This window comes from Mesocricetus auratus, unplaced genomic scaffold (genome assembly GCF_017639785.1).
Source record: "Mesocricetus auratus isolate SY011 unplaced genomic scaffold, BCM_Maur_2.0 Super-Scaffold_100008, whole genome shotgun sequence".
Lineage (NCBI taxonomy): Eukaryota > Metazoa > Chordata > Mammalia > Rodentia > Cricetidae > Mesocricetus > Mesocricetus auratus.
In genome coordinates this window covers 36,847,138-36,868,896 of record NW_024429192.1, presented here as the reverse complement: position 1 = coordinate 36,868,896, position 21,759 = coordinate 36,847,138, and the positions used below count along the sequence as shown (strand labels likewise).

Here is a 21,759-nt window from a genome sequence, read left to right as displayed (position 1 = left end):
AAAAGTGATGTTACTGGTCTGTTTATTAATAGAGATCCTGGAAAGAAAGTACTGAATGTATGCAGGTAGGTAACATTTGTATTAATCAGACAGTACATCAGAAACTTTTATTTATGGCCTTGGTAAATTGTAGCTATGGGTGTGGAGTGTGTACTCACTCCATCTTACATGAGATGCTGTAGTGGATGTCTTCATAGTGAGAAGTTTGTCATATCTATTGTCGCAGATGCATATCTAGAAGATTCTCCATTGTGTAGGTTTGGCGTATTATTAAGATTACAGTTCTTTTCAACAGGTCTCACTGGTATCTCGCAGTCATTTGTTTCCCATGGTTAGAAGAAGCCGTGTATGAAGATTTTCCACAAACTGTGTCCCAGCAGTCACAGGATCAGCAATCTCAACATGACAACGAAACAACAGGTAACAGACATTGTTAATAATAATCATAATAATAAGCATATTTAGGAAAACAATATGAAGTTAACAGTTCACCTATTTATTATTAAATTTATTAAAAGGAATACAAAATATTTGAAATTATCATGATACTCAGCATTATACAAAATGTAATTCTAAAGTCATACTATTGATGCTAGTTTTCATTGTAGTATTTTAAGACAGTAGGCTTGCTAACATGACTCAGAATTCATGGTATGACTCTTCATGCATAGCTTAAAGTCTCTAATTTTAATACTTCTTATACACTAGTAATTCAGAGGTAACATAGTAGCTCATATTTCTTCTATAATTTTCTTGTGATATCAAATTTTAAGTAAGTAAATATGCCTATTTGATAACAATAAAAAATTAAGTGTTTTGTAGCTGTTACCTAAATAGCAAGGAAAATCGATAGTGCCTTTCCTCACTCATGCTGTCCAGAACCTAGGGAGGAGACGGGGGGGGGGGGGGGGACGAAGACAGGACGGGACATGACTGGGACTCTCGATTGCTGTTTATTTTCTATTCTTTCTTAGCCTTTTGAGCTTCAGAAGTTGTGAGAAATATGATGTGAGACTACCCTCCACATTAATGTACTCATTTTTATTACTTTGCTGTATGTGAAGATAGTCTTTTGGGAGAAACTGGGCCCAGCCAATTTGTATTTTAGGTTTTGGTTCTGAAGTTTTTATATTATGTGATAACAGTCAACCGTTAACCAGTTTTATCTGTTGACTAAATTTTCTCATAATACTGACTATAAAAATATTTTTTCTTTAATTAGTACTGTGGATACCTCTTGAAGTTCAGATTGTCTAAATTATCTGTGTTATAACACACAATAAAGACTCACAGTGACTTCTTTGTTATTAGACAATGATCCACGAACTACTTCCACAGCATCCATGAGTGCAGAAGATTCCCAAGTAAGTGTGTTCTGTCCAGATGTGGAGAAGAGAACTCTTAACAGTGACAATGTTAATACAAATAGGGCTTTCCCAAGCAGATGGAGATGGGTATTAGTGACTCATAACTAAATTATGCTCCTTGCTGATTGTTTCAGCAACTTTTGGGAAAGAACATGAAGTTACCAGTCTTGCTGATTTGTTTAGTTTGTGTCAACTTCCTCTCTTAGAGTTTTATTGTGTCCTTTAGAAAAATAATGGCCCTAAGATGGTCTTAGAAATCAGCTTGATCTACACACTCAGGAATTTATGAACAAAACCATTGTTAGTGAAGTTCACAATTAATGCTTTTTCTCTCACCATAGATAAATACCTAGATTGCTTTTCAGCTTCTGGCTCAGATCAAGTGCAGATTGAAACTGTGTCAGTTAGGAGGCCGGGTCAGTCTCTAGGGCCTCTGGCAGTGGAACCAGTATTTATCCCTAGTGTGCGAATGGACTTGGGAGCCCATTCCCTATGGAGGGATACTCTCTCAGCCTAGATACATGGAGGGTCTAGGACCTGCCCCAGATGATGTGTTAGACGAGTGGATAGGGGATTGTTTGGATGCTGGTAGGGGTAATGGGAGGATAGGAGGGAGAGGGAACTGGGATTAGTATGTAAAATAAGACTTTTAAGTTTAAATAAAATAAAAAAACTTGTTTCTTGTGCTTCAAAGGAAGAAACGTGTTTCTACAACTTCAGTTGAGTTGCAAAACGTGTGCAGACACAAGTTATCTTACTGGTCTTTAAGATAATAAATGAATAAAGATAGAAGTTTATGTTATTGCGTAGGCCAGGTTAAAGCATGTACATGAGGGCAGTGTGAAAGTGTATCCGTCGGTGAGTTTTGGAAAATGGAGTTAGTTTGATTTATTTTGAAGCTAACTGTTGAGAAAGAACTTTTACTTGAAAATTTAATTTCAGTATTTGACACACTTTAAGGAATAAGTGGCTACTAATGTATTTAAACTAACTTAAATTGCAAAGACAAAAATTCATGTTATTTCAGAGTACCAAGATGAATGTGTCAGTACCAAAGAAAATGTGTAAAAGGTAAGTACATGTGATAATAATATAAAGGTTTGAAAATTACATTTATGTATGTATAGTTAAGTATTTATTTTATGTGTATGAATGTTTTGCCTGCATGTGTACCTCATGTGTGCCTAGTGTCACTGCAAAGGTCAGAAGAGGGTGTCGGATCCCCTGGAACTGGAGGTATAGACAGTTGTGAGCTGCCATCTGGATGCTGGGAACTGAGCCCATGTCTTCTGCAAGAACAAGTGCTCTGAGCCAAAGAGCCATTCTTCAGTTCTCAGTGTTTGTTTGTTTGTTTGTGTGTGTGTGTGTGTGTGCACATGTGTGCGCGCTCACGAACTTGTGCACACAGCACACATGTGAAGATTTGAAGACAGTTTTTGTGAATTGGTTTTCTCTTTCCACCATGTGAGTTCCCAGTATTGAAGTCAGGTCATGAGACTTACCTCATCAGGGAAATTACTTGATGAACTGTCCCACCAGCCCTGGATGTTTTCTTTGTTTGTTTGTACTATAGTATTCATCTTTATTTAAGTCTGTACATATTGATTTCTTCCTTGTGTTTTAAAGGCCGTGTATTCTCATACTAGACTCCTTGAAAGCTGCTTCAATACAAAACACAGTTCAGAATTTGAGAGAGTAAGTAATGACAGTTTTCACATTCAGCATTTCTGAAACTATCTCAAGTAATACTAAAACCAGTCCTGGAAATGTGGGCTTGGGTGGTAGAGCATTAAGACTCAGAGGCAGTGTTGCAGCCTAACAGGCAAGAGGGCCACAAATTCAAGGCTGGCTTTGAAGGGCAGTGGACTGTAACAGTGAAAAAAAGAGATCGATGGCACAGTGTTAGTAACCTTTTTTTTTTGTTTTTGTTTGTTTTTTGAGACAGGCTTTGGAGCCTGTCCTGGAACTCATTCTGCAGACCAGGTTGTGTAGGGAGTGATTTTACATACCCGTGAACACACACACGGGAGTGGCCAGCGCTTACGGATAAGTAAAATCACTCCCTGCATGGTGGCCTGGAACTCACTGAGATCCCCCTACCTCTGCTTCCCAAGTGCTAGGATTAAAAGTGTGCATCATCACCTCCTGGCAGTAATTACGTTTTTAACATGTACTTTAATGAACCCGGAAATCTGATTGCCAACAACATCCTCTATTATGTGTTAATAGTGAAGGATTTAGATTTGTCAAAGGCAAATTCAAAATTTTTATTTGTAATTGATCAAAACCATATTATACAACGTTGCAGATATTAGTGATTATCAAAAATAAAACCTGAAAAGAAAGTAGAAACCTGTACGTTTCTGTGTGTGTGTATTTCTGTGTGTATGTGGAGAGAGGAGAGAGAGAAGATCATTTTACAAAAATTTGAAAACCGTGCAGATGGGTTGTGGGATGGTGGCATGCTTGTGCCTAGGCCTAGGTGTGGAGGATCCAAGACAATTTGTGGGAGTTGATTGCCTCCTTCCTCCATTTGGATCCTAGGTTCTAACCCAGGTTGTGAGGGTTGGCAGCCAGTGTGGTGCACGCCTTTAATCCCAGCACTTGGGAGGCAGAGGCAATTGGATCTCTGTAAGTTTGAGGCCAGCCTGGCCTACTGAGCTAGTTCCAGGATAGCTAGGGCTGTTAACACAGAAAAACCCTGTCTTGGGGAGACTTTGCAGACAGAAACTTGGATAGAAAGTGCCTTTACAGGCTAGCTCTAGAGAGGACTTTTCAAATTTAATATAGGGGCTGAAAACAAAAACATTTTAAAAGCTATGTATTAGCTTACTTTGTAATCTAAATAATTTTGTGTTCCTGAATTGTGAACATAAGTTGCTAAAAAACTAAGTTTTATTTGAAATCACATCACTTTCTTCACAATGACATTTGTGAGGGCTCATAAAGCACAATTGTATTGTTGAAATTGTGTCTTTAAAATTTAATTTGAAGCAACAGCTTTTGTAGAAAGTATTGCAGACTGACTAATGTTTCCAATCAAGCCATTTTCCTTATTGACTATTTCAGGTATTTAGAGGTAGAGTGGGAAGTTAAGCGAAAAACCCACCGTGAATTCAGTAAAACCAGCATGGTAGACCTGTGCCCGAAAGTCCCGAAGCAGGATAACAGCAGCGACTGCGGGGTCTATCTACTGCAGTATGTGGAAAGCTTCTTCCAGGTATGTGCACACACAGACTCCTCTTTTAATCCAGTTACCCATCTCTGCCAAGAAGAGGGACATGTGAGCAGGCAGGCACAGATGGAAGAGACCCAGATAGGAGAATCCAAGATGTTGACAGTTATTTGGTTATTATGTTAAATCAAATAAAGCCATAGATGAACAAAGTGGATGAAGGTGTGAAATGAACATTCTAGAGTTGAAAACATACAACACTCGATTAAGAACTTATGTGGAGTTCTATTTTTTTTTAGGGATTAGAGAAATTTCATTTTCATCTTCAAATCTTTAATAATTTGGCAAGGTAAATTATGACATTATCTCTGTTACAAATGAAAGTTTAGAACTTCACACTTGTTATTTATTTCCCCAAATTGTCTAAAGTAAAATATACATAATAATTAACCAGTTAAGGAATAAGAATAAGACTGATTTGGTGAGAAACTTTGGATATTACTATTGAGGATGGGCTTTTAAAGAATGGTGGTAACTTGTCAAGTATGGGCTAGCTCAAGTATTGAGGCATAGTATTGTATCAATGTTATTATTGTTTTATTTTTGTGCTTTTATATTGCTATTTCTATTGTTGTGTTAGTTCCTTTCATGCATTTCCAATCTTGCTGTTACTAGTTTAATCTTAACTACTCCATGTGATTGTGAAATAAGACATTTCCCAGTAGTAATTATTTATTATCTATACGATACAGTATTTTATTGACAAATACTTTTATAGATAATTAATTAATTAGTTAATTCATTTTTGTTTTTTTGAGACAGGGTTTCTCTGTGGCTTTGGAGGCTGTCCTGAATCTAGCTCTTGTAGACCAGGCTGGTCTCAAACGCACAGAGATCTGCCTGCCTGTGCCTCTCAAGTGCTGGGACCAAAGGCATGCACCACCACTGCCCAGCTAGTATTTCATTTTTTTAAAAACAATCTTTTGTTTTATTATGTGGAGTTCTTAATGTGGTGGTACATGTGTGTGTGCCTGTATAATTAGGTGACTGAGCCAAGAGGATGAAAAAAACAGAGAAACACTCACTTAAAAGGATAAGGTCTTCTTTAGGTGGGTTGTGGGGCTACCTAGCCTTTTGACATATCCTGTGTGTTGTGCTGCATTCATAGCTATCCTGGGGTGCACGTGACCTCAGGGATGCAGGTTGGACACAGCTGGCAACACACCAGATAGAGCAGAAGATAGAACCTGAAAAATAGCGGAATTAGAGAACTTGAAGGAAACAGAAAGTCTCCAAAGGGAGCCCATGGAATAAGAGAATGTAAAGAAGAGATGAGTGCGATAGGATGAAGGTCTCGTTTCCATATATTTGGAGTCCCAGAAGGCTTAGTGAAGGAGCAAGTAGGGCAGATAAGATGCTAGAGAAAAATTTCCAGATGCAAAAATATCCATTTGCTTAAGAAGCTCAGGACATCATAGTGGAAGAAACAATTAGAAGCATGTTTCTTATTTTCTAATTTATAGAGACTTTATTGGAATGTAGCATCATTAAAGGCAAATCTTTAAGTGGTGGGAATTTCGGTCTTTTCAGCAGCTTTATTTAATTCAGTCACTAGCAGTATGTATCACTTAGGAAGATACGTTTTGACCAGAAGTCTCTTTAGAGAATTCTCGTCTCTAATTAAGACTTTCCTGTGTCTTTAATATTGGGAGGAAGATACTGCACAGTAAAAGATGTTGCACATTATAGAAATTACCATGCAATTGTTAATATTGTACTTAGTCCTCCCCTTTTATTCCACATTGGAGCTTCATTATGTGGTGACAGCTGGTCCTCTAGTATTGCTTCCATGTAGATTTTGATTTAAGGTTTAGAATGTCCAGCAGGTCTTGTTAGTAATGTATTCTTCCTTTGTTACATAATTTCAGTTTTAGGTAACCTCAGTCAATAGAATATATGTTAAATACATAATCACCATGTAGAATTAGAAGCTAAAAATTCTAAACCTATGTCTTGCAGATTTGTGTACTAATATAGCATTGAGCCGGGCATTTGGTGGTGCATGCCTTTAATTCCAGCACTCTGGAAGCAGAGGCAGGGGGATCTCTTTGAGTTTGAGGCCAGCCTGGTCTACAGAGTAAGTTCCAGGACATCCTCCAAAACAATACAAGAGAAACCCTGTCTTGAAAGAACAAACCAAACCAAATCAAAACAAAACAGAGGCTTGAGGGACCCCTAGGTTTCCCTAAAGAAAGCAATACAAATTCTAATAAAAATATCAGGCAGTAAATACCATGTAGGCATTGGCCCATAGGCTTACTGTCAGTCAGCCCATATCTTCACCCTGTCTTCCCCAAGGTGTAAGTCCTCACGTTATCTTTCTAACAATTTCTTCAAATGTATAAATACCAGGTAAGGGTAGCCTTCTTTAAAATAGTTAAATGCAAGGAGAAATAACTTCATAGTTGCAACAACTTTGCCATTAAACTAACAGTTTGGAAAAGTAGCTGTCTGGAAGTTGTGTCTTACCCCAAAAGATGACTTTTAGTGGGACACTCCATGTTTACAGTTCTGGAAATCTTTATCACCAGGGTTTTCTCCGTGTTAGTTTAATAATATTAACATGGTTCATAGTAGTCTGATTTCTGAGGTCTGCTGAGTCATTCTTTACCAATTACAACCACACAGACATGCAGAGTAACAGAGGAGAAACTGTTTAATTTTAATGTTCAAAAGTTAGCAGTTTAATGAAAATGTTCTAACATTGATTGTGGCCATGGTTACCCCATTGAAAAACTGGAAACTAACTGTGTGCTTTATGTGAGTGCTGTGGTGTGCCATGCAACAAGCTGGTGTGATATTGAGAGGTATCATTTTCACTTCCTATAAAACTGAGATTTAAAGCAATTGAAATGATGATGTCACACTAATGGCATCTTTTCTTTTCTCTATCAGGATCCCATTGTTAACTTTGAACTCCCAATTCACTTGGAGAAGTGGTTTCCTCGCCATGTAATAAAGACCAAGCGGGAAGATATCCGAGAGCTCATTTTGAAACTTCACTTACAGCAACAGAAGGACAGCAGCAGTAGTTAATCTGTGCAGACATGGCTCATACTCTCTAAGCTTACTGAAAAGCCGCTTACCAGCATTTGTGTCAGCTTACAGAGAAGAAAGTAACTTGCTGCAGTTCATATATTGTTGAAATGTATATGGTATCTTGTTTGAGTCGTTGGGCTCTCACAGCTGAAGGAGTCATAGAAGCACTTACAAGATAGAAATTAAAATTTCATAAATATATTTTTATGATTAAATATGCTTGGATTATGCAATAGCATATGTAATGTGGGAATGTTTTCGTAAGTAATAAAACTCTGTGATCTGTACTTCCACATGACTGGGTGTTGATGGGAGTTAGGTTCTCCCTGGTGCCAGCCCCAGCACTTGTCAGGTTTGTTGACAAGTCACATCATATTGTAATTCTATTCTTTGCAGCTCAAGCATGCAGTATGAATACTGTGTATTTTTTTAAAAAAAGGACTTAGTATCAAGGCTTCAGAAGATGCCATTCAAGGCATCCCTTCTGTATAGTGTGAAAAAAAATACCATTAAAAAAATTTACCCTTTCAAAGTGCAGCTTATTATTCTCAATTGCTAAATGCAATTACTCTGCCCTAATTCCCCCCCTCCACTTCTTTCAGCGTCATATATAGAGGGCTGAGAAATGGGTTTATTTGTTCAGATAAAGCGTGGAACAAATTTTATGTACCAAATAAGTTTAAAAAGTTATGTAGCTAAGTTTTGTTAATTTGAGGTATAGCTATATAAATATTCATTCCTACATTACCCCAGAATGTGTGTAAACAATTTCTATAAGGGATAAAATTGGTGTCCTCAGAATTTTAACCTTTTAACTTTTATTTATTATAGAACCAAATATGTAATTTTATAGTTTGGTTGCCCACTATTCATCTGTAAAACCAGACTTATCATTTCTTTTATATTTTTAAGTTATACTCTTTAAAGATGTATGATCCTCCAGGGATCTCACAAGTACAGCGCCTAATATTTAATTAAATATTCAGGTAACAGTTCTACTGAATTTATGTGATGATGGTGGTATCATCTATTAAACATTTTAGAATCTTATGCTATCAAAAATATTTTGAGGGAGACATGATCATACTGTTTTCTCAGATAATGGATTTTAGAATATATTTTAAACATCTCTTGCTTTTACAGTTTATAACTTGCACTGTTATAACAGTTATACTGTGTGTAAACCATTTGAAACAAAGGCAATTTAAGATAAAACTAAGAAGTCTGAAGGTTTTATTTCAAAATCAAGTGACTTGGGATTGTCAGTTAGCCTTAGCGTCCTCAGCTTCTGTTGATCTTGTCTCTCTCTTTGCACTGTTCAAAATACATGACTTTTGGAGATTTCACATGAAAACGCATATTTCATTCTCAATTTACGTGTGTTGGGGAGAAACTTTTTTTTTAAAGTGGCTGTTAATTGTTTTGTACATCTAATTTTGGAAAGATATCTTGTGATTTCTGAACTTCTTTGTTTGTGTGCTTTTCACTGTCCTTCATCATGTTTTGGAGACTGTTGCAAATTTGTTTTCCTAAACTCATGTAGAAATAATGATTTGAGGATGTCAACATTTTATATTAAACATGTTTTCAATTCATTAAATTGAGGTGTAATTTTTTCTTAAATATGAAGCACTGCTAGAAATAGGTGATAGCTAAATCACCTCCTGTGATGAATAACAGTCAAAACTCAGAGTATTACATAAAATTATCTCAGGATATGCATGGGGAGTATGTATGAAACATAAATGAATAGCTATGTTTATTATGCTAGATTGTATTTCTGACTGTATTGTGTCCTACATCTACCATGTAATTGGATGTTTAAATTAATTTTTCTTAACATTTTGGCAAGATTACAGTTAATTTGAATGTCATTTTGTTTAAAGGAAAATATTTTTACTTCAAGTTGAGCAACTTAATTAGATAAGAAGTGTTCCCCAAATCCATAATCCAGAATGCTCCCAAATTTGAAGTATTCTGAGCACCAGCATGATGCAACAAGTAGAAAATTCTGTATTTGACCTGTGATGGGTGACAATCAAAACACTGAAAATATTGTATACAGTTAGACCAGGATATGAATGAAGAGTAAATATGAAACATAAATGAATATCATGCATAGACTTGGTCCCTTCCTCAAGATATGGTCACACATTTGCAAATATTCTCAGATCTAAAGCATGCAACTCTTTTGCTCCCAGGTATTTCCTGTGATACCCAGCTACTATCATCTAATGGGCAGTAGGAAACACAAGAAAATGAATGCTATAGTCATCGGGCTCCATGGCTAAAGGCATTCACTGTGTAACTGGTACCCTAGTTTGGTTTCTGTTGCTGTGGTAAACACTATGACCAAACCAACTTGAGGAGGAAAGCTTTTATTTCATCATATACTTCCAGGTCACAGCCCTTGAGGGAAAGAAATCAGGGCAGGAACTTAAGCAGAAACCATGGAAGAACACTGTTTGCTGGTTCAATCCCTCTGCCAGCATTTTGCTAAACACACACAAAATTTTGTGAAACAACTTTTTAAAAATTAGAAATGAGCTTGCTTCACATGCCAATCCCAGCTCCCTCTCCCTCCCCTCCTCCCCCTGCTCCCACCAACCTCCCCAGCCTCCAACCCAGTTCCCACTCTGCTCCCTAGGAAGGGCAAGTCCCTCCACGATGGATCTCCAGAGTCTGTCATTTCATCCAGGGCAGGGCCTAGGCCCTCCCCCCTTGTGTCCAGGCTGAGAGGGCATCCCTCCATGTGGAATGGGCTCCCAAAGTTCATTTGTACGCCAGGAATAAATACTGATCTACTACCCGAGGCCCCATTGATTGCCTAGGCCTCCTCGCTGACACCCAAATTTAGGGGGTCTGGATCAGTCCCATGCTGCCTCTCAGCCATCAGTCTGAGGTCCATGAGCTCCCCCCTTGTTCAGGTCAGCTGTCTCTGGGTTTTATCAGCCTGGTCTTGATTCCTTTGTTCATCACTACTCCCTCTCTGCAACTGGATTCCAGGAGTTCAGTTTTTAGCTGTGGGTGTCTGTTTCTGCTTCCATCAGCCACTGGATGAAGGCTTTAGGATGGCATATAAGGTAGTTGTCAAACTCATTATCAGGGAAGGGCATTTAAGGTAGCCTCTCCACTACTAGCTTAGTTTGTCAGTTGGTGTCATCCTTGTAGATCTCTGGAAATCTCACTAGTGCCAAATCTCTCTTCAAACCTGTAATGACTCACTCTATTATGGTATTAGTGGGAAAAAACAATGGAATCTTGAAATTTGCAGGCAAATGGACAGCACTAGAAGAAACCATCCTGAGTGAGGTAACCCAGTCACAAAAAACCAAGCATGGTATGTACTCACTCATATATGGATTTTAGACATGGATCAGGGGAGTGCCAGCCCACAATCCCACTGCCAGAGAGTCTGGGAATCAGGGAGGACCCTAAGAGAGATATGCATAGCACCCCAGAGAAAGGGATTGAGGCAAGATCTGAACTGATTGGAAGCATGGGGGGAGGGGAGAGGTAACTGGGAGAAAGAGAGGGGGCGGAAAGAGGAGGGGAGAGGAGGACATGGGGGAGCAGGAAGGTTGAGTAGGGGGAAGAAACAAATTCTTTTTATAATACTTTGTATTTATTAATTAAAAGTTTTATACATTTTGATTTTATATCTATCCACTATTATCCTCTTCTAATACCTGTAGCAGGCTTTCTTTTGGACCACCAACCAGCTCCCAAATCATGACACAGAGTTAATATTAGTTATTAAAGTTTGGCCTTATGCTTGTTTCACTTTTAAATTAAATTATCCTGTTTCTTTTCATACAGGTTTTGCCTTGGGGCTTTTTATCTTCCTTCCCTTCTGTATATCTTACTTTGCTGCAGTCTCCATAGCTGGCTGGTGGCTGCTTGGCTTCTAGTCCCGGGGCATGTCCCCTCTTTCTCCCTTCTCTCTTGAGCCTAGATTTATCCCTCTGCTGTCTAGCTATTGGCTGTTCAGCTTTTTATTAGACCAATCAGATGCCTTAGGCAGGCAAGGTGAAACAAATACAATGTATCTTTTCATAATTAAACAAATGAAGTATAAACAAATGTAACACATTTACACAAAGTAATGTTCCTTAGCATAAACAAATGTAACACATCTTCACATAGTTAAAATATTATTCCACAACAAATGCCCACAGTGCCCTCCACTTTGTTATCCAATCTCATGCCCTTTTTGTTATTAGTAGCCCCCTGATCTAATTAGTGCTTCCTGTATGAGACCGATGTGGGGGCCATCCACTGGGGTGTGAGCCTCCTTTTCATCTAGCTTCTGATTACTGCCTAGGCCCACCTCCCCAGAGGTGGTACTGCACACAACAGTGCACCAAGCCCTCCCACATCAATGAACAATCTGGCACGGTCTCGGGTCAGTCTGATCTGGGAAATTCCTCAAATGAGGCCCCCTGTCCAGGTGACTCAGTTGTATAAACTTGACAATAAAAACTAGCCAGGATGCATAGTGACCTGAGTTTGGCTTCTGGAACCCATTCGAAGGTGGAAAGAGAACTGATTTGTAAGTTGTTCTCCAACCTCCATAGGTGAATTGTGCCCTGCAAACCCACGCCTATGGTATGTACATGTGCACATTTCTAATCATAATTTAAGAAATGAGGGCTTTCATTTTTGAAAGCAAACACTCATGTGGACAGATGAAAAAGTCTAATAATTTGGTAAGATTCGGTAGGAATAGAGTTTCTTTGAGAGTGCTGAAGCTCAGCCTAGTGGGTATAATTTTGTTAGCTTGGGATATTAGTGAGAGACAGTAGACAGCGAAAAGCCTGCCAATGGCCAAGGATCATTTATAGAGAAGACACAAATTTTAACTTAAAATCCTTGAGATTGGGGTGGGGTGGGGTGGAAAGCAGTTTTTGTTTGATTTTGCAAATCCTATTCAATCAGGTAGTGCCTAAGAAACTTCTTTAAAAAATCATCTTTTATTTATTTTGGGGTGGGGTGGGGCAGGGTCAGGAAATGAAGGGTCTCAACTGGTCATAGAGCTGTCTTCACCCTGTTCCAGCCTGTTTGTTCATCCTTTCATTCTCCTCCTCAGCTATACATAATCACTCAGTCATGCTACACTCCTGCTCTTTTAACTGGGCATATTTCTGTGAAATTTTGTAAACTTTGCCCATCTTGTATATGAGGCCTCCTTCAACTGTGGCCTCCATTTATTCAAATGACCTCATTTGTAAAACTGTTCTTTTGGGGAGACTGGAAAAATCAAAGCATCAAAAAGACCTCAGATGAAGATGTATTCTACTTAAAGTTACCATGCTAACAACAGTGTGAAGCATTTTTCAACAAGGTATATATAATGGACTCTTGCTTTGTGAGTGTGAATGCCACTTTCAACTCCAAGTCAAAGCTGATTGCCTGGAGTTGGTTTTGTTTCTAGACAGGTTAATCATTCTAGTATGTTCATTTTAACTTGCTGTGTGATGTAATTTGTAACTGTAGAGCTTCTCGTCCCAAGCACTTTTGGACAAGTGATACCTAACCACAGTCTGTTACCCAGCCTTTTGCTAGACACACAAAAAAAATGAACTCTTTTGGAAGCAAATGCTTCTTTAAAAAATAATTTTAATTCTCTGTGAGTTCGAGGCTAGGCTGGACCGACAGCCTCCAAAACAATACAGAGAAACCCTGTCTCGTAAAACCAAAAAAAATTTTAATTTATTCTTTAAAAATTATACATTTTGATAATATCTATACACCATTATCTCCCTCTAACACCCCTAGGACTCCCTACCCTCTCACCCAACTTTGTGACATCTTTTTATGTTGTTGTTTACTAATAACCCCTCTAATTAATCTTCCCATGACAGCATGGATATGGGGGCCAGCCACTGGGGCATTGACAATCTACTAGTGTCCATGTCCCCAAAGGAGAGTGACTCTCCCACAGCAGTTAGCCAATCAACTGCTAGTAGCTTTTTCACCAAGGGTGGGATCTCAGGGGCCCTTCCTCATTCATGCTAGTATTTTGGTGAATATTCATTTCCAAGTAACACAGCACATGGCTACTCCCTTTTCTAAAATGCTCTTTGTATCACTTATGCTTAAAGAATGATCATACAGAATAATCCACCCTGTTCCTTTGTAGAAATTTGTATAAAAGTTAACAATTTTTATTCCACATATACATGTTCTTACCTGTGGGCTACCCGGCCATCAAATACTGGAAATGTCTTGCATGTGAAAAGGTTTTCTCAGTCTCAGCACAGCAGTGTTCCCAGGCTGCCTTGGTTCTCAGCAGCTTTTCATTCCTTGGAGTAAGCCAACAAAAACAATAATTTCCACCAGTATTTGTTACTTAAGAGTTTTCCTGTGTTTGGAATCACCAACAAATATTTAAGGTTTAAAAAGTGTTTCATTCTAGGCGGTGGTGGCACATGACTTTGATCCCAGCACTCTGGACTCAGAGGCACGTGGCTCTCTGAGTTCAAGGCCAGCCTGGTCTACAGAGCAATTTCCAGGACAGGCTCCAAAAACAAAAAAAAGTTTTAATTTTCATTTTTTTCTTCTGACAACTTTTCAAGTTTCTTATAACATTACTAATATTTTATGGGTATTAATATGTACATACAACTTTTAGAAGGACTGGAAATGTTTATTTATTTGAGGCTGTCATGTAATTGATAAGTTCTTCCTATGCCACGAAGACATTGACAATGACACAATTGGTTATGGATGCTACAAGACATGTGCTTTAGGTCTTAAGTAATTTTTTTCAAAAACTTCACCAGAGTATGTAAAACAAAATCATAATTTTTAAAAATAGTAGTTCCACAGGGAACTTTGACTAATTTTGTTGCTTTCTGTTTGCTTAGGTAGATGAAAAACTTTACTAGTATAGATTTTTTTCTGGTTCCATTTGGCGTAGGACACCATTTGTAGACTGAGAGTTCTTCATGTTCATATAGGTGAATATCCTGTGAGTTCCATTTATGCTGAACTATTTTGTCCCAAGAATATGTGGTTATTACCTCAGGGCAGGATGGGAAGGCCACTAAGAAAAACTGTTCCAACAGAAACAGTCAACTGTAACAAACTTGCTTACATTTGTTCTAGGGCACTAGGCTATCAGACACGCCTCAATGTCTACAGAATCCACCAAAACAACCCCTTAGAATTCTTGGCAGATACTTTCTCCCTACTATCTTGCTCATTGTGGTTTTTCCATACTGCTTCTAAAAACATTGTCTTTCTGCCTTGTTCTGTCATGGTGAATTCTTTCACTGGGATGTCACTACTATCTCAGATGACATATTTTATAGAAAGCTTGGCGTTATTTTTAGCCTAATTTATATTGTACATTTAATATTTGTCAGGCAGTATTTTAAGCCACATTGAGTGGATGCAATGAGTTGATTTGTCAGTTTAATTCTCTTAACATCTCCACCACGGTGTTCCCTTTGCTATTCCTTCCCTGTGCACAAAGAAGAAGACAAAGTAAGTGGTTACAAAGGATATTCTTCTATCCAGGGAAACGAGCACTTCGGGCTTATAGGTCTTTGTCCTAGGAAAACACAGAACATGTGAATCTACTACATTTGACAGATGTAGTCAGAGCATTTGGAGGCAAGACACTTGTGAAACACTGCAAATGTCCAGCTTGTTAAGGAGGCAGGGCTTCATAAGGCGCTTAGGTAGCTAGATTAGAATTCCCTCTGCCCATCTGTCCTAATTAGCTTACCCCCTGATTCCATAGTGTCCCTACTGAGTCAGAAAAGAAGCCAGAGCTATTCTGAAAGGACAGGTTTTTTTGTTGCTGTTGTTGTTGTTTTATTGTTTTTAATTTTCTCCAATTGACAATGGTTTTAGAACCGTTGTGCACTCCCAGACACAAACTTTTAGCTGCGAGGCCTTTTTTGGTGAAAGTTTATTAGTGGGAATTTCAAAACTCTGATGCTTACTTGAGAATTTTGTTATTCCATTTCTTTGGTTTTTGGCCCAAATGATTATGTTTCTTCTTTTAGGGAAGATTTCTCTGGGTATTTTGATATTTTTCTTGACAGGAGGAAACCTCGTATCATTCTCAGGTAATTCAAAACTGGTACTTGTTTTCAGCTTTCTGGGGACCTTAAATTTAGTAATATAGTTAAAATAGTAATATTTGACATGGTTGCTGTTAGACAGTATGACTGTTAATCTTCGTTATTGATTTATTGAGCTTATTTGGGATCTCTCCCATGATCTGGGTTTCCCTTCCTCATTAATAATTCCTAGTTCAAATCTTTCACCCCTGTGCTGAAATTCGGTGTCTATTTAACTTTAAAAACAATCTTTTTTTTTTTTTTGGTTTTTCGAGACAGGGTTTCTCTGTGGCTTTGGAGGCTGTCCTGGAACTAACTCTTGTAGACCAGGCTGGCCTCGAACTCACAGAGATCCGTCTGCCTCTGTTTCCCAAGTTCTGGGATTAAAGGCGTGTGCCACCAACGCCCGGCTAAAAACAATCTTGAATTAAAGGGTTACTAACAAAACGGGAAACGGTCTTCCTTCTGTGTTCATGCCTGTGCGTTGAACGTTGTCTTAGACTGAAATGTGCAAATGGCAGCTGGTCTCTGTTTGCTACCTTTTGTACCGTACCCCCTTCCCCCGAAGCCCCGGGTTATGCTCCCAGTCTGTTCTCGGCAGTAATGGACCATCTTTTCTGCAGAAGAGACACAAGAACCCACGCGTGCGGTCTCCGTTCTCCTGCCTGAGAAGTCCACAGACCCTTCCCTGTCTACCAGAAAGGGACAGCGTTGGGAGCCCACAGAGGCTCACAGCAGGTGGCTGCTCAGAAGGCGGAGATCTATTCTGTTCCCAAATGGAGTCAAAGTTTGCCCCAATGAAAGCGTTACAGAGGCTGTGGCCAGCCATGTGAAGTATTTTAAAGCCCGAGGTAAGCAGATGTCCGAGCCGTTTATGAAACTCAAACCATCACATTTTTTGTTAACTTTTATAGTAAAAATGTGATAATTTAGGTAGAAATGAACCAAGTATTAGTGAGAAAGGGACTTAATCACCATAATATCAATTAAGAGAAAAGTGTACATTATTGTAAAAGAAATGTAATGAGTTTCTTGTGTTCTTCGGATATGTCATAGATTCATATTGTTGCATGATTAGGACATACAAATTTTTATGTTAAAAATGACGCTTCTCTCAGTGGTCTCACCTGGCTTGTGTCTTATTTTTGATTAGGCAATATGATCCCTGGATTCATATCTTCTATGATACACTTTATACATTTATTAGCATTGCTTAATTGAGCATTATCCATACACCTTAGACATTTGAAGGATTTTCAAATTTTGCTTTCTATGTGTTCAACAGCCAATAAAAAGAGCCATTATAGGAATGTGATGTTATTAAGCTAAATATAGACATTGACAATGAAATGATTGCATAATCAGGACTGTCCTATTAAACATTCATTCATTTGTTCAACAAATGTTGATTGAGCACGCACTGTTTTCTCTGGCACTAGGTTCATATGATTCTCACCTGCTACTTCACTATCTCAATTTTCCGTTTCTTGCCCTTCTCGTCTACACTAAAGTTTTAAAAATAAAATTTAGTATCAGGCAATATCATTTCAAATATGTAATGTTTTATGTTAATATAACATGGTACAGTGGTTAGTTCCCTTGGTGTAGGCTCTTCTTTTACTTGTTTTTTCTCCTCGAGACAGAGTTTTTCTGTGTAACGGCCCTGGCTGTCCTGGAACTCACTTTGTAGACCAGGCTGGCTTCCAACTCAGAGATCTGCCTGCCTCTGCCTCGAAAGTGCTGGATGTAAGGGCGCATGCCACCATCCCTGACCTGGCTCTTCTTTTATTTTTTAAAAAGGAATCATAGACTTAGAGGTTTTATGTAGGACCCTAGGTTGGAAATAAAATTGCAAAGTGACTGAAAACATGAAGGACATACATGACAGTGGGTAATGTATTAGGATGATTTATACTGCCTGGATTTTAACTTTAAATGGATCAGAATATCCAGCTGTCTTGGCTATGCATTCCATAGTAAAGAGGAAGGGCCAACCATTTAGGAATTTGCTTCTACTTTGTGATTGTTTTGTTATTATTTTTGTAAAGTCAAGAGATACTGCTCAAAAAAAAAGCCAACAAAAGGAAAAATAAAGTATCCTTGAAATAATTTTAAAAAATGCAGGTGCTCTGAGTTGGGTTATTGAAAAGGAACCCTGAAAATATGCATGCAAGTAACATACTGAACAATTGTTCTTATGTATTTAGGAATATACACATGCATATCTATCTATCTCTGTGTGAAACAACAATTAATGGGGAAAATGCATGAACTTGAAAGAGAGCAAGGAAGAGGTATATAGGAGTGTTTGGAGGGAGGAAAGGGAAGAAAGGGGAAATGATGTAATTATATTTCGTTCTCAAAAAATAAAAGCAGTTACTAAAGAATTAGAAAGAACAGGGAGCTCAGAAAAGTAAATGGTTGATACAGTCATCATAACATGTTTGTAATTATGATCATGGGAGAAAATAATACTTTGCCTCTTATGCTTTTTGAAAACAGGGGAAGGGTTGGTGATTTGACCCTTGGGATATGGCCCAGTGGTTAAGCCCTGACTGTTCTTCCAAGGGACCAGATTTTGAATTCCATCAGTACATGGTGGCTCATAACCAATTGTTAACTCCATTCCCAGGAGACCTGGTGCCCTCTTCTAGTCTCCCTGAGGATCAGGCACATACAAGGTGCATAGACTTCCATGCTGGAATCTGATCTGGTTTTGGCCTGCACAGGTTTTATGCATGCTGCCATAACCACTGTGAGTTCAAATGTGCATCTTCTCTGCTCTGCCTACAAGACAGACTCTTTGTAGTTATTTTACCACCTCTGACTTTCTACCTGTTTTCTATAATGACCCCTGAACCTTGGGGGTTTGCAATCATTGCTGGCATTGCCATTGCCCTGGTTACCCTCCAGAACTCGATGGTAACATCTATTACTGGAGACACCACATGACTGAGTCATAGAACGTGGCAGAATCAAGCTGGTACTAACCTAGACACTTCATCCCTTACTATCCAGCTTTCACAGTGCTGGATGGGGCTATGCACACTATCAGAAGAAACAAGGAACCATCAATCTTAGTAGCCACCATATGATAGACTTTCCTACACTTTCCTGCTGTGTGAACTCTGTTCCCATAGAACTCTGTTTACTCCCCTGGAGGAATGCCTCTGCTTCCCCAGAAATGCCATAGGCAAGATGCTTCCTCCCCCTTCTTCATCAGTTTAGCCTGTGAGTTCATATGTGCATCTGTCGTGTCTGGAAAACAGTTTCCTTGAAGTCATCCACTTCTCCTGGCTCTCACAATCTTTCTGTCCCCTCTTCTGCATAGATTCTGTCACTGTGAGGGAGGAATGCAATGTAGACATCCCATACAGCTCAGTGTTCCGATGTCTCTTATTCTGTGGGTCTGTATTAACTATTATCTATTACAGGAAGAAGCTCCTCTGATGAGGGCTGATCTATGGGCACAGCATTAAGTCAGTAGGAACCACTTTACTGCTGTGTCCAAAACCATCATCATCTTTTAGAAAGCTGAGAAATTGTCTTTTGAAGTCATGACTCCAGTTAAAAAGAAACTTGAAATTATGGTGTCTATTAACAAAACATATTCAACACAATGTAATAAATATAGGTTCTATTTTCATTCGATATAGACATGAAAAATTTTTGAAAAAATCCACAAGGAACAAATTCACTAAGAGGCAAGTTAATGCCCATTATAAAGGAGTAATTGGGTAGTACAGCGCTATTTTCAGAACTGAAAGTCTGAAAGGGTGTTTTTAGCTGAATGCCATTCTCATGACCCTCCAGAAAGGAGGTGTGGCCAAAAGTGTCCAGAGGAATGGGAGTGAGTTGTTCCATAGTCATCATCATGAGAACCGCAGAGCATGTTATCTGTTTCTAAACACATCTCTCTCTACTTTCCAGTGTGCCAGGAAGCCATCTGGGAAGCCTTCAGGACGTTTTGGGATCGACTTCCTGGGCGTGAGGAATATCGTTACTGGATGGCCTTATGTGAGGATGGAGTCACAAGCGTGTTTGAAATGGGCACACATTTTAGTCAGTCTGTGGAGCATAGAAGCTTAATAAAGAAGGTGAGTGAGGCAAGAAGAGAAGGAGGTGCTACATTGTTGTAGGCGTGATTATACTTGGCTAAGGCTAAAGGAAGAGAAAATGATTCTTGTGTCTCCTATCCTGCCTTAGGAGCGTCGGGGTCACAGGTGCATACCACTGTGTGTGGCTTAACACCTGAGTTCTGCATTAGTCAGGGTTCTCTAAAGGACCAAAACTGCTAGAATGGATCTATATTCTAAAAGAGGATTTACTAGAGTGGCTTACAGGCTGTGGTCTGGCTAGTCCAGCAGTGGTTGTTTCCCATCAGAAAGTCCAAGAATCCCATAGCTGTTAGTCCACTAGGCTGGATGTCTCAGCTGGTCTCTATGTTATGATAAAGTGTGAGAGGATCCTTGGCGGATTCCATGGCAGGTGAGGGTGACCGAGGTAGGGACAAACACGCCAGGCAGATGGAGCTTAGTGAGAAGTTTTATTAGAAAGGGAAAGGGGGGAAGGAAAGAAAAGAGGTAAAGAGACACAGAGACAGAGAGAGGACAGAAGAGAAGAGGGAGATAGGAAAAATCCTGTCTGCCCTAGGGGAACAGAGGGAAAAGAGATTGGGAAAGAGAACAGAACAGAAGAGAGAGAGAGAGAGAGAGAGAGAGAGAGAGAGAGAGAGAGAGATGTGTGTGTGTGTGTGTGTGTGTGTGTGTGTGTCTTTCTTTTAAAGGGGTCCTTTGCACCTGCATGCTGACCAGGGTACTGCCTGAGTGCATTCTGCCAGGTGACAGGGGCAAGCCAGCATAATGCCTGAATCCTTACACTCTATGTTGGAATCCCAAACAATTAGTTTCTGAAACCAGTGACAGAATGCTTCAGCATCAGGATAGATGAACTTGCCAGCAAGAGTGAGGCAAACAAGCAAAAAAAAAAAAAAAAAAAAACCAAAAAACCAAAAAACCAAAAAAAACCAAGTTTCCTTCTTCTGTGTCCTTTTATGTGAACTTTCACCAGAGAGTGTGTCCCATGGGCAGTGGTGGATTTTCTGACATCAAATGACCTGGATTTAAGATTGGTCTTCCCACCTGGAGTTTTTCTGATCAAGAAAAATCTCTCACAGGTTCACCCAACTGCTAGTGTTTTAATTAATTCTAGATATAGACAACTTTATAACCAAGATTAGCTATCATAGGTTCCAAGGATCAAAATCAGGTCATCAGGCTTGCATGACACTTTTACCTGTTGAGCTACCTTGCCACACAGGGTTTCTTTGTGTCACAGCCCTAGCTGTCCTGGAACTGGTTTATAGACCAGACTGGTTTTGAACTCACAGTGATCTGCCTGCCTCTGCTTCCCAAGTGCTGGGATTAAAGGCATGGTGCACCACCACTGCCCATGAATACTGGCTGCAAGTATTATATTCTGAAAATGATTGTTAAATGATTGTTGAATGGATAGCTAAGACCAGTTGTTTAAGCAGGTCTGAAAAGTAGTTACTAAATGAATAGCTCTGAATTATTTTTAGTTGATTCTTTTTTTTATTTTTTTATTTTTATTTTTTTATATCATTTTTATTTTAATTTTAAATAGCTTGTTTTACATGTCAATCCCAGTTCCCTCTCCCTCCCCTCTTCCCGCACTCCCCTTCCCCCCTCCCTCCCACCCTATTGCCAAATCCTTCCACATAGGGGATATCTAGAGTCTGTCATTTTACTCTTGGTAGGGTCAAGGCACTCCCCTAAGAGTCCAGGCTGAGAGAGCATCCCTCTTTGTGCTATAGGCACATGAAGACAGTTTGTATACCAGGGATAGACACTGATCCACAGCTCAGGGCCCCATAGGTTGCCCAGGTCTTCTCACTGACACTCACTGTATCTTATAAGATAGCATATCTAAAAGAACTGAAATGTATCGTCACTTTTTTATATTTAAACTTTTATTTCTAGTAAAGAAGACATACTATTTTCTTTTAACATTTGGTCCTACA

At 39.1% G+C, this 21,759-nt stretch overlaps 2 protein-coding genes across 19 annotated transcripts in view; both read left to right on the top strand.

Moving 5' to 3' along the window:
- Positions 1–9,241, top strand: part of Senp7 (SUMO specific peptidase 7) — a 130,188-nt gene extending 120,947 nt beyond the window's left edge. For all 18 annotated transcript variants that reach the window (XM_040750682.1, XM_040750681.1, XM_021229930.2 and 15 more), the window contains 6 exons: positions 296–420; positions 1,312–1,364; positions 2,395–2,438; positions 2,994–3,062; positions 4,437–4,587; positions 7,498–9,241. In XM_040750682.1, the coding sequence (XP_040606616.1) occupies positions 296–420; positions 1,312–1,364; positions 2,395–2,438; positions 2,994–3,062; positions 4,437–4,587; positions 7,498–7,638 (583 nt within the window). In that variant the 3' untranslated portion in view covers positions 7,639–9,241. The remainder of the gene's footprint in view (positions 1–295; positions 421–1,311; positions 1,365–2,394; positions 2,439–2,993; positions 3,063–4,436; positions 4,588–7,497) is intronic.
- A 6,396-nt stretch (positions 9,242–15,637) lies between these two features.
- The window catches only part of Impg2 (interphotoreceptor matrix proteoglycan 2), a 49,149-nt gene continuing 43,027 nt past the window's right edge, over positions 15,638–21,759 (top strand). The window contains exons 1-3 of the mRNA XM_040750678.1: positions 15,638–15,722; positions 16,340–16,567; positions 19,647–19,813. Coding sequence (XP_040606612.1) covers positions 15,638–15,722; positions 16,340–16,567; positions 19,647–19,813 — 480 coding nt within the window. The remainder of the gene's footprint in view (positions 15,723–16,339; positions 16,568–19,646; positions 19,814–21,759) is intronic.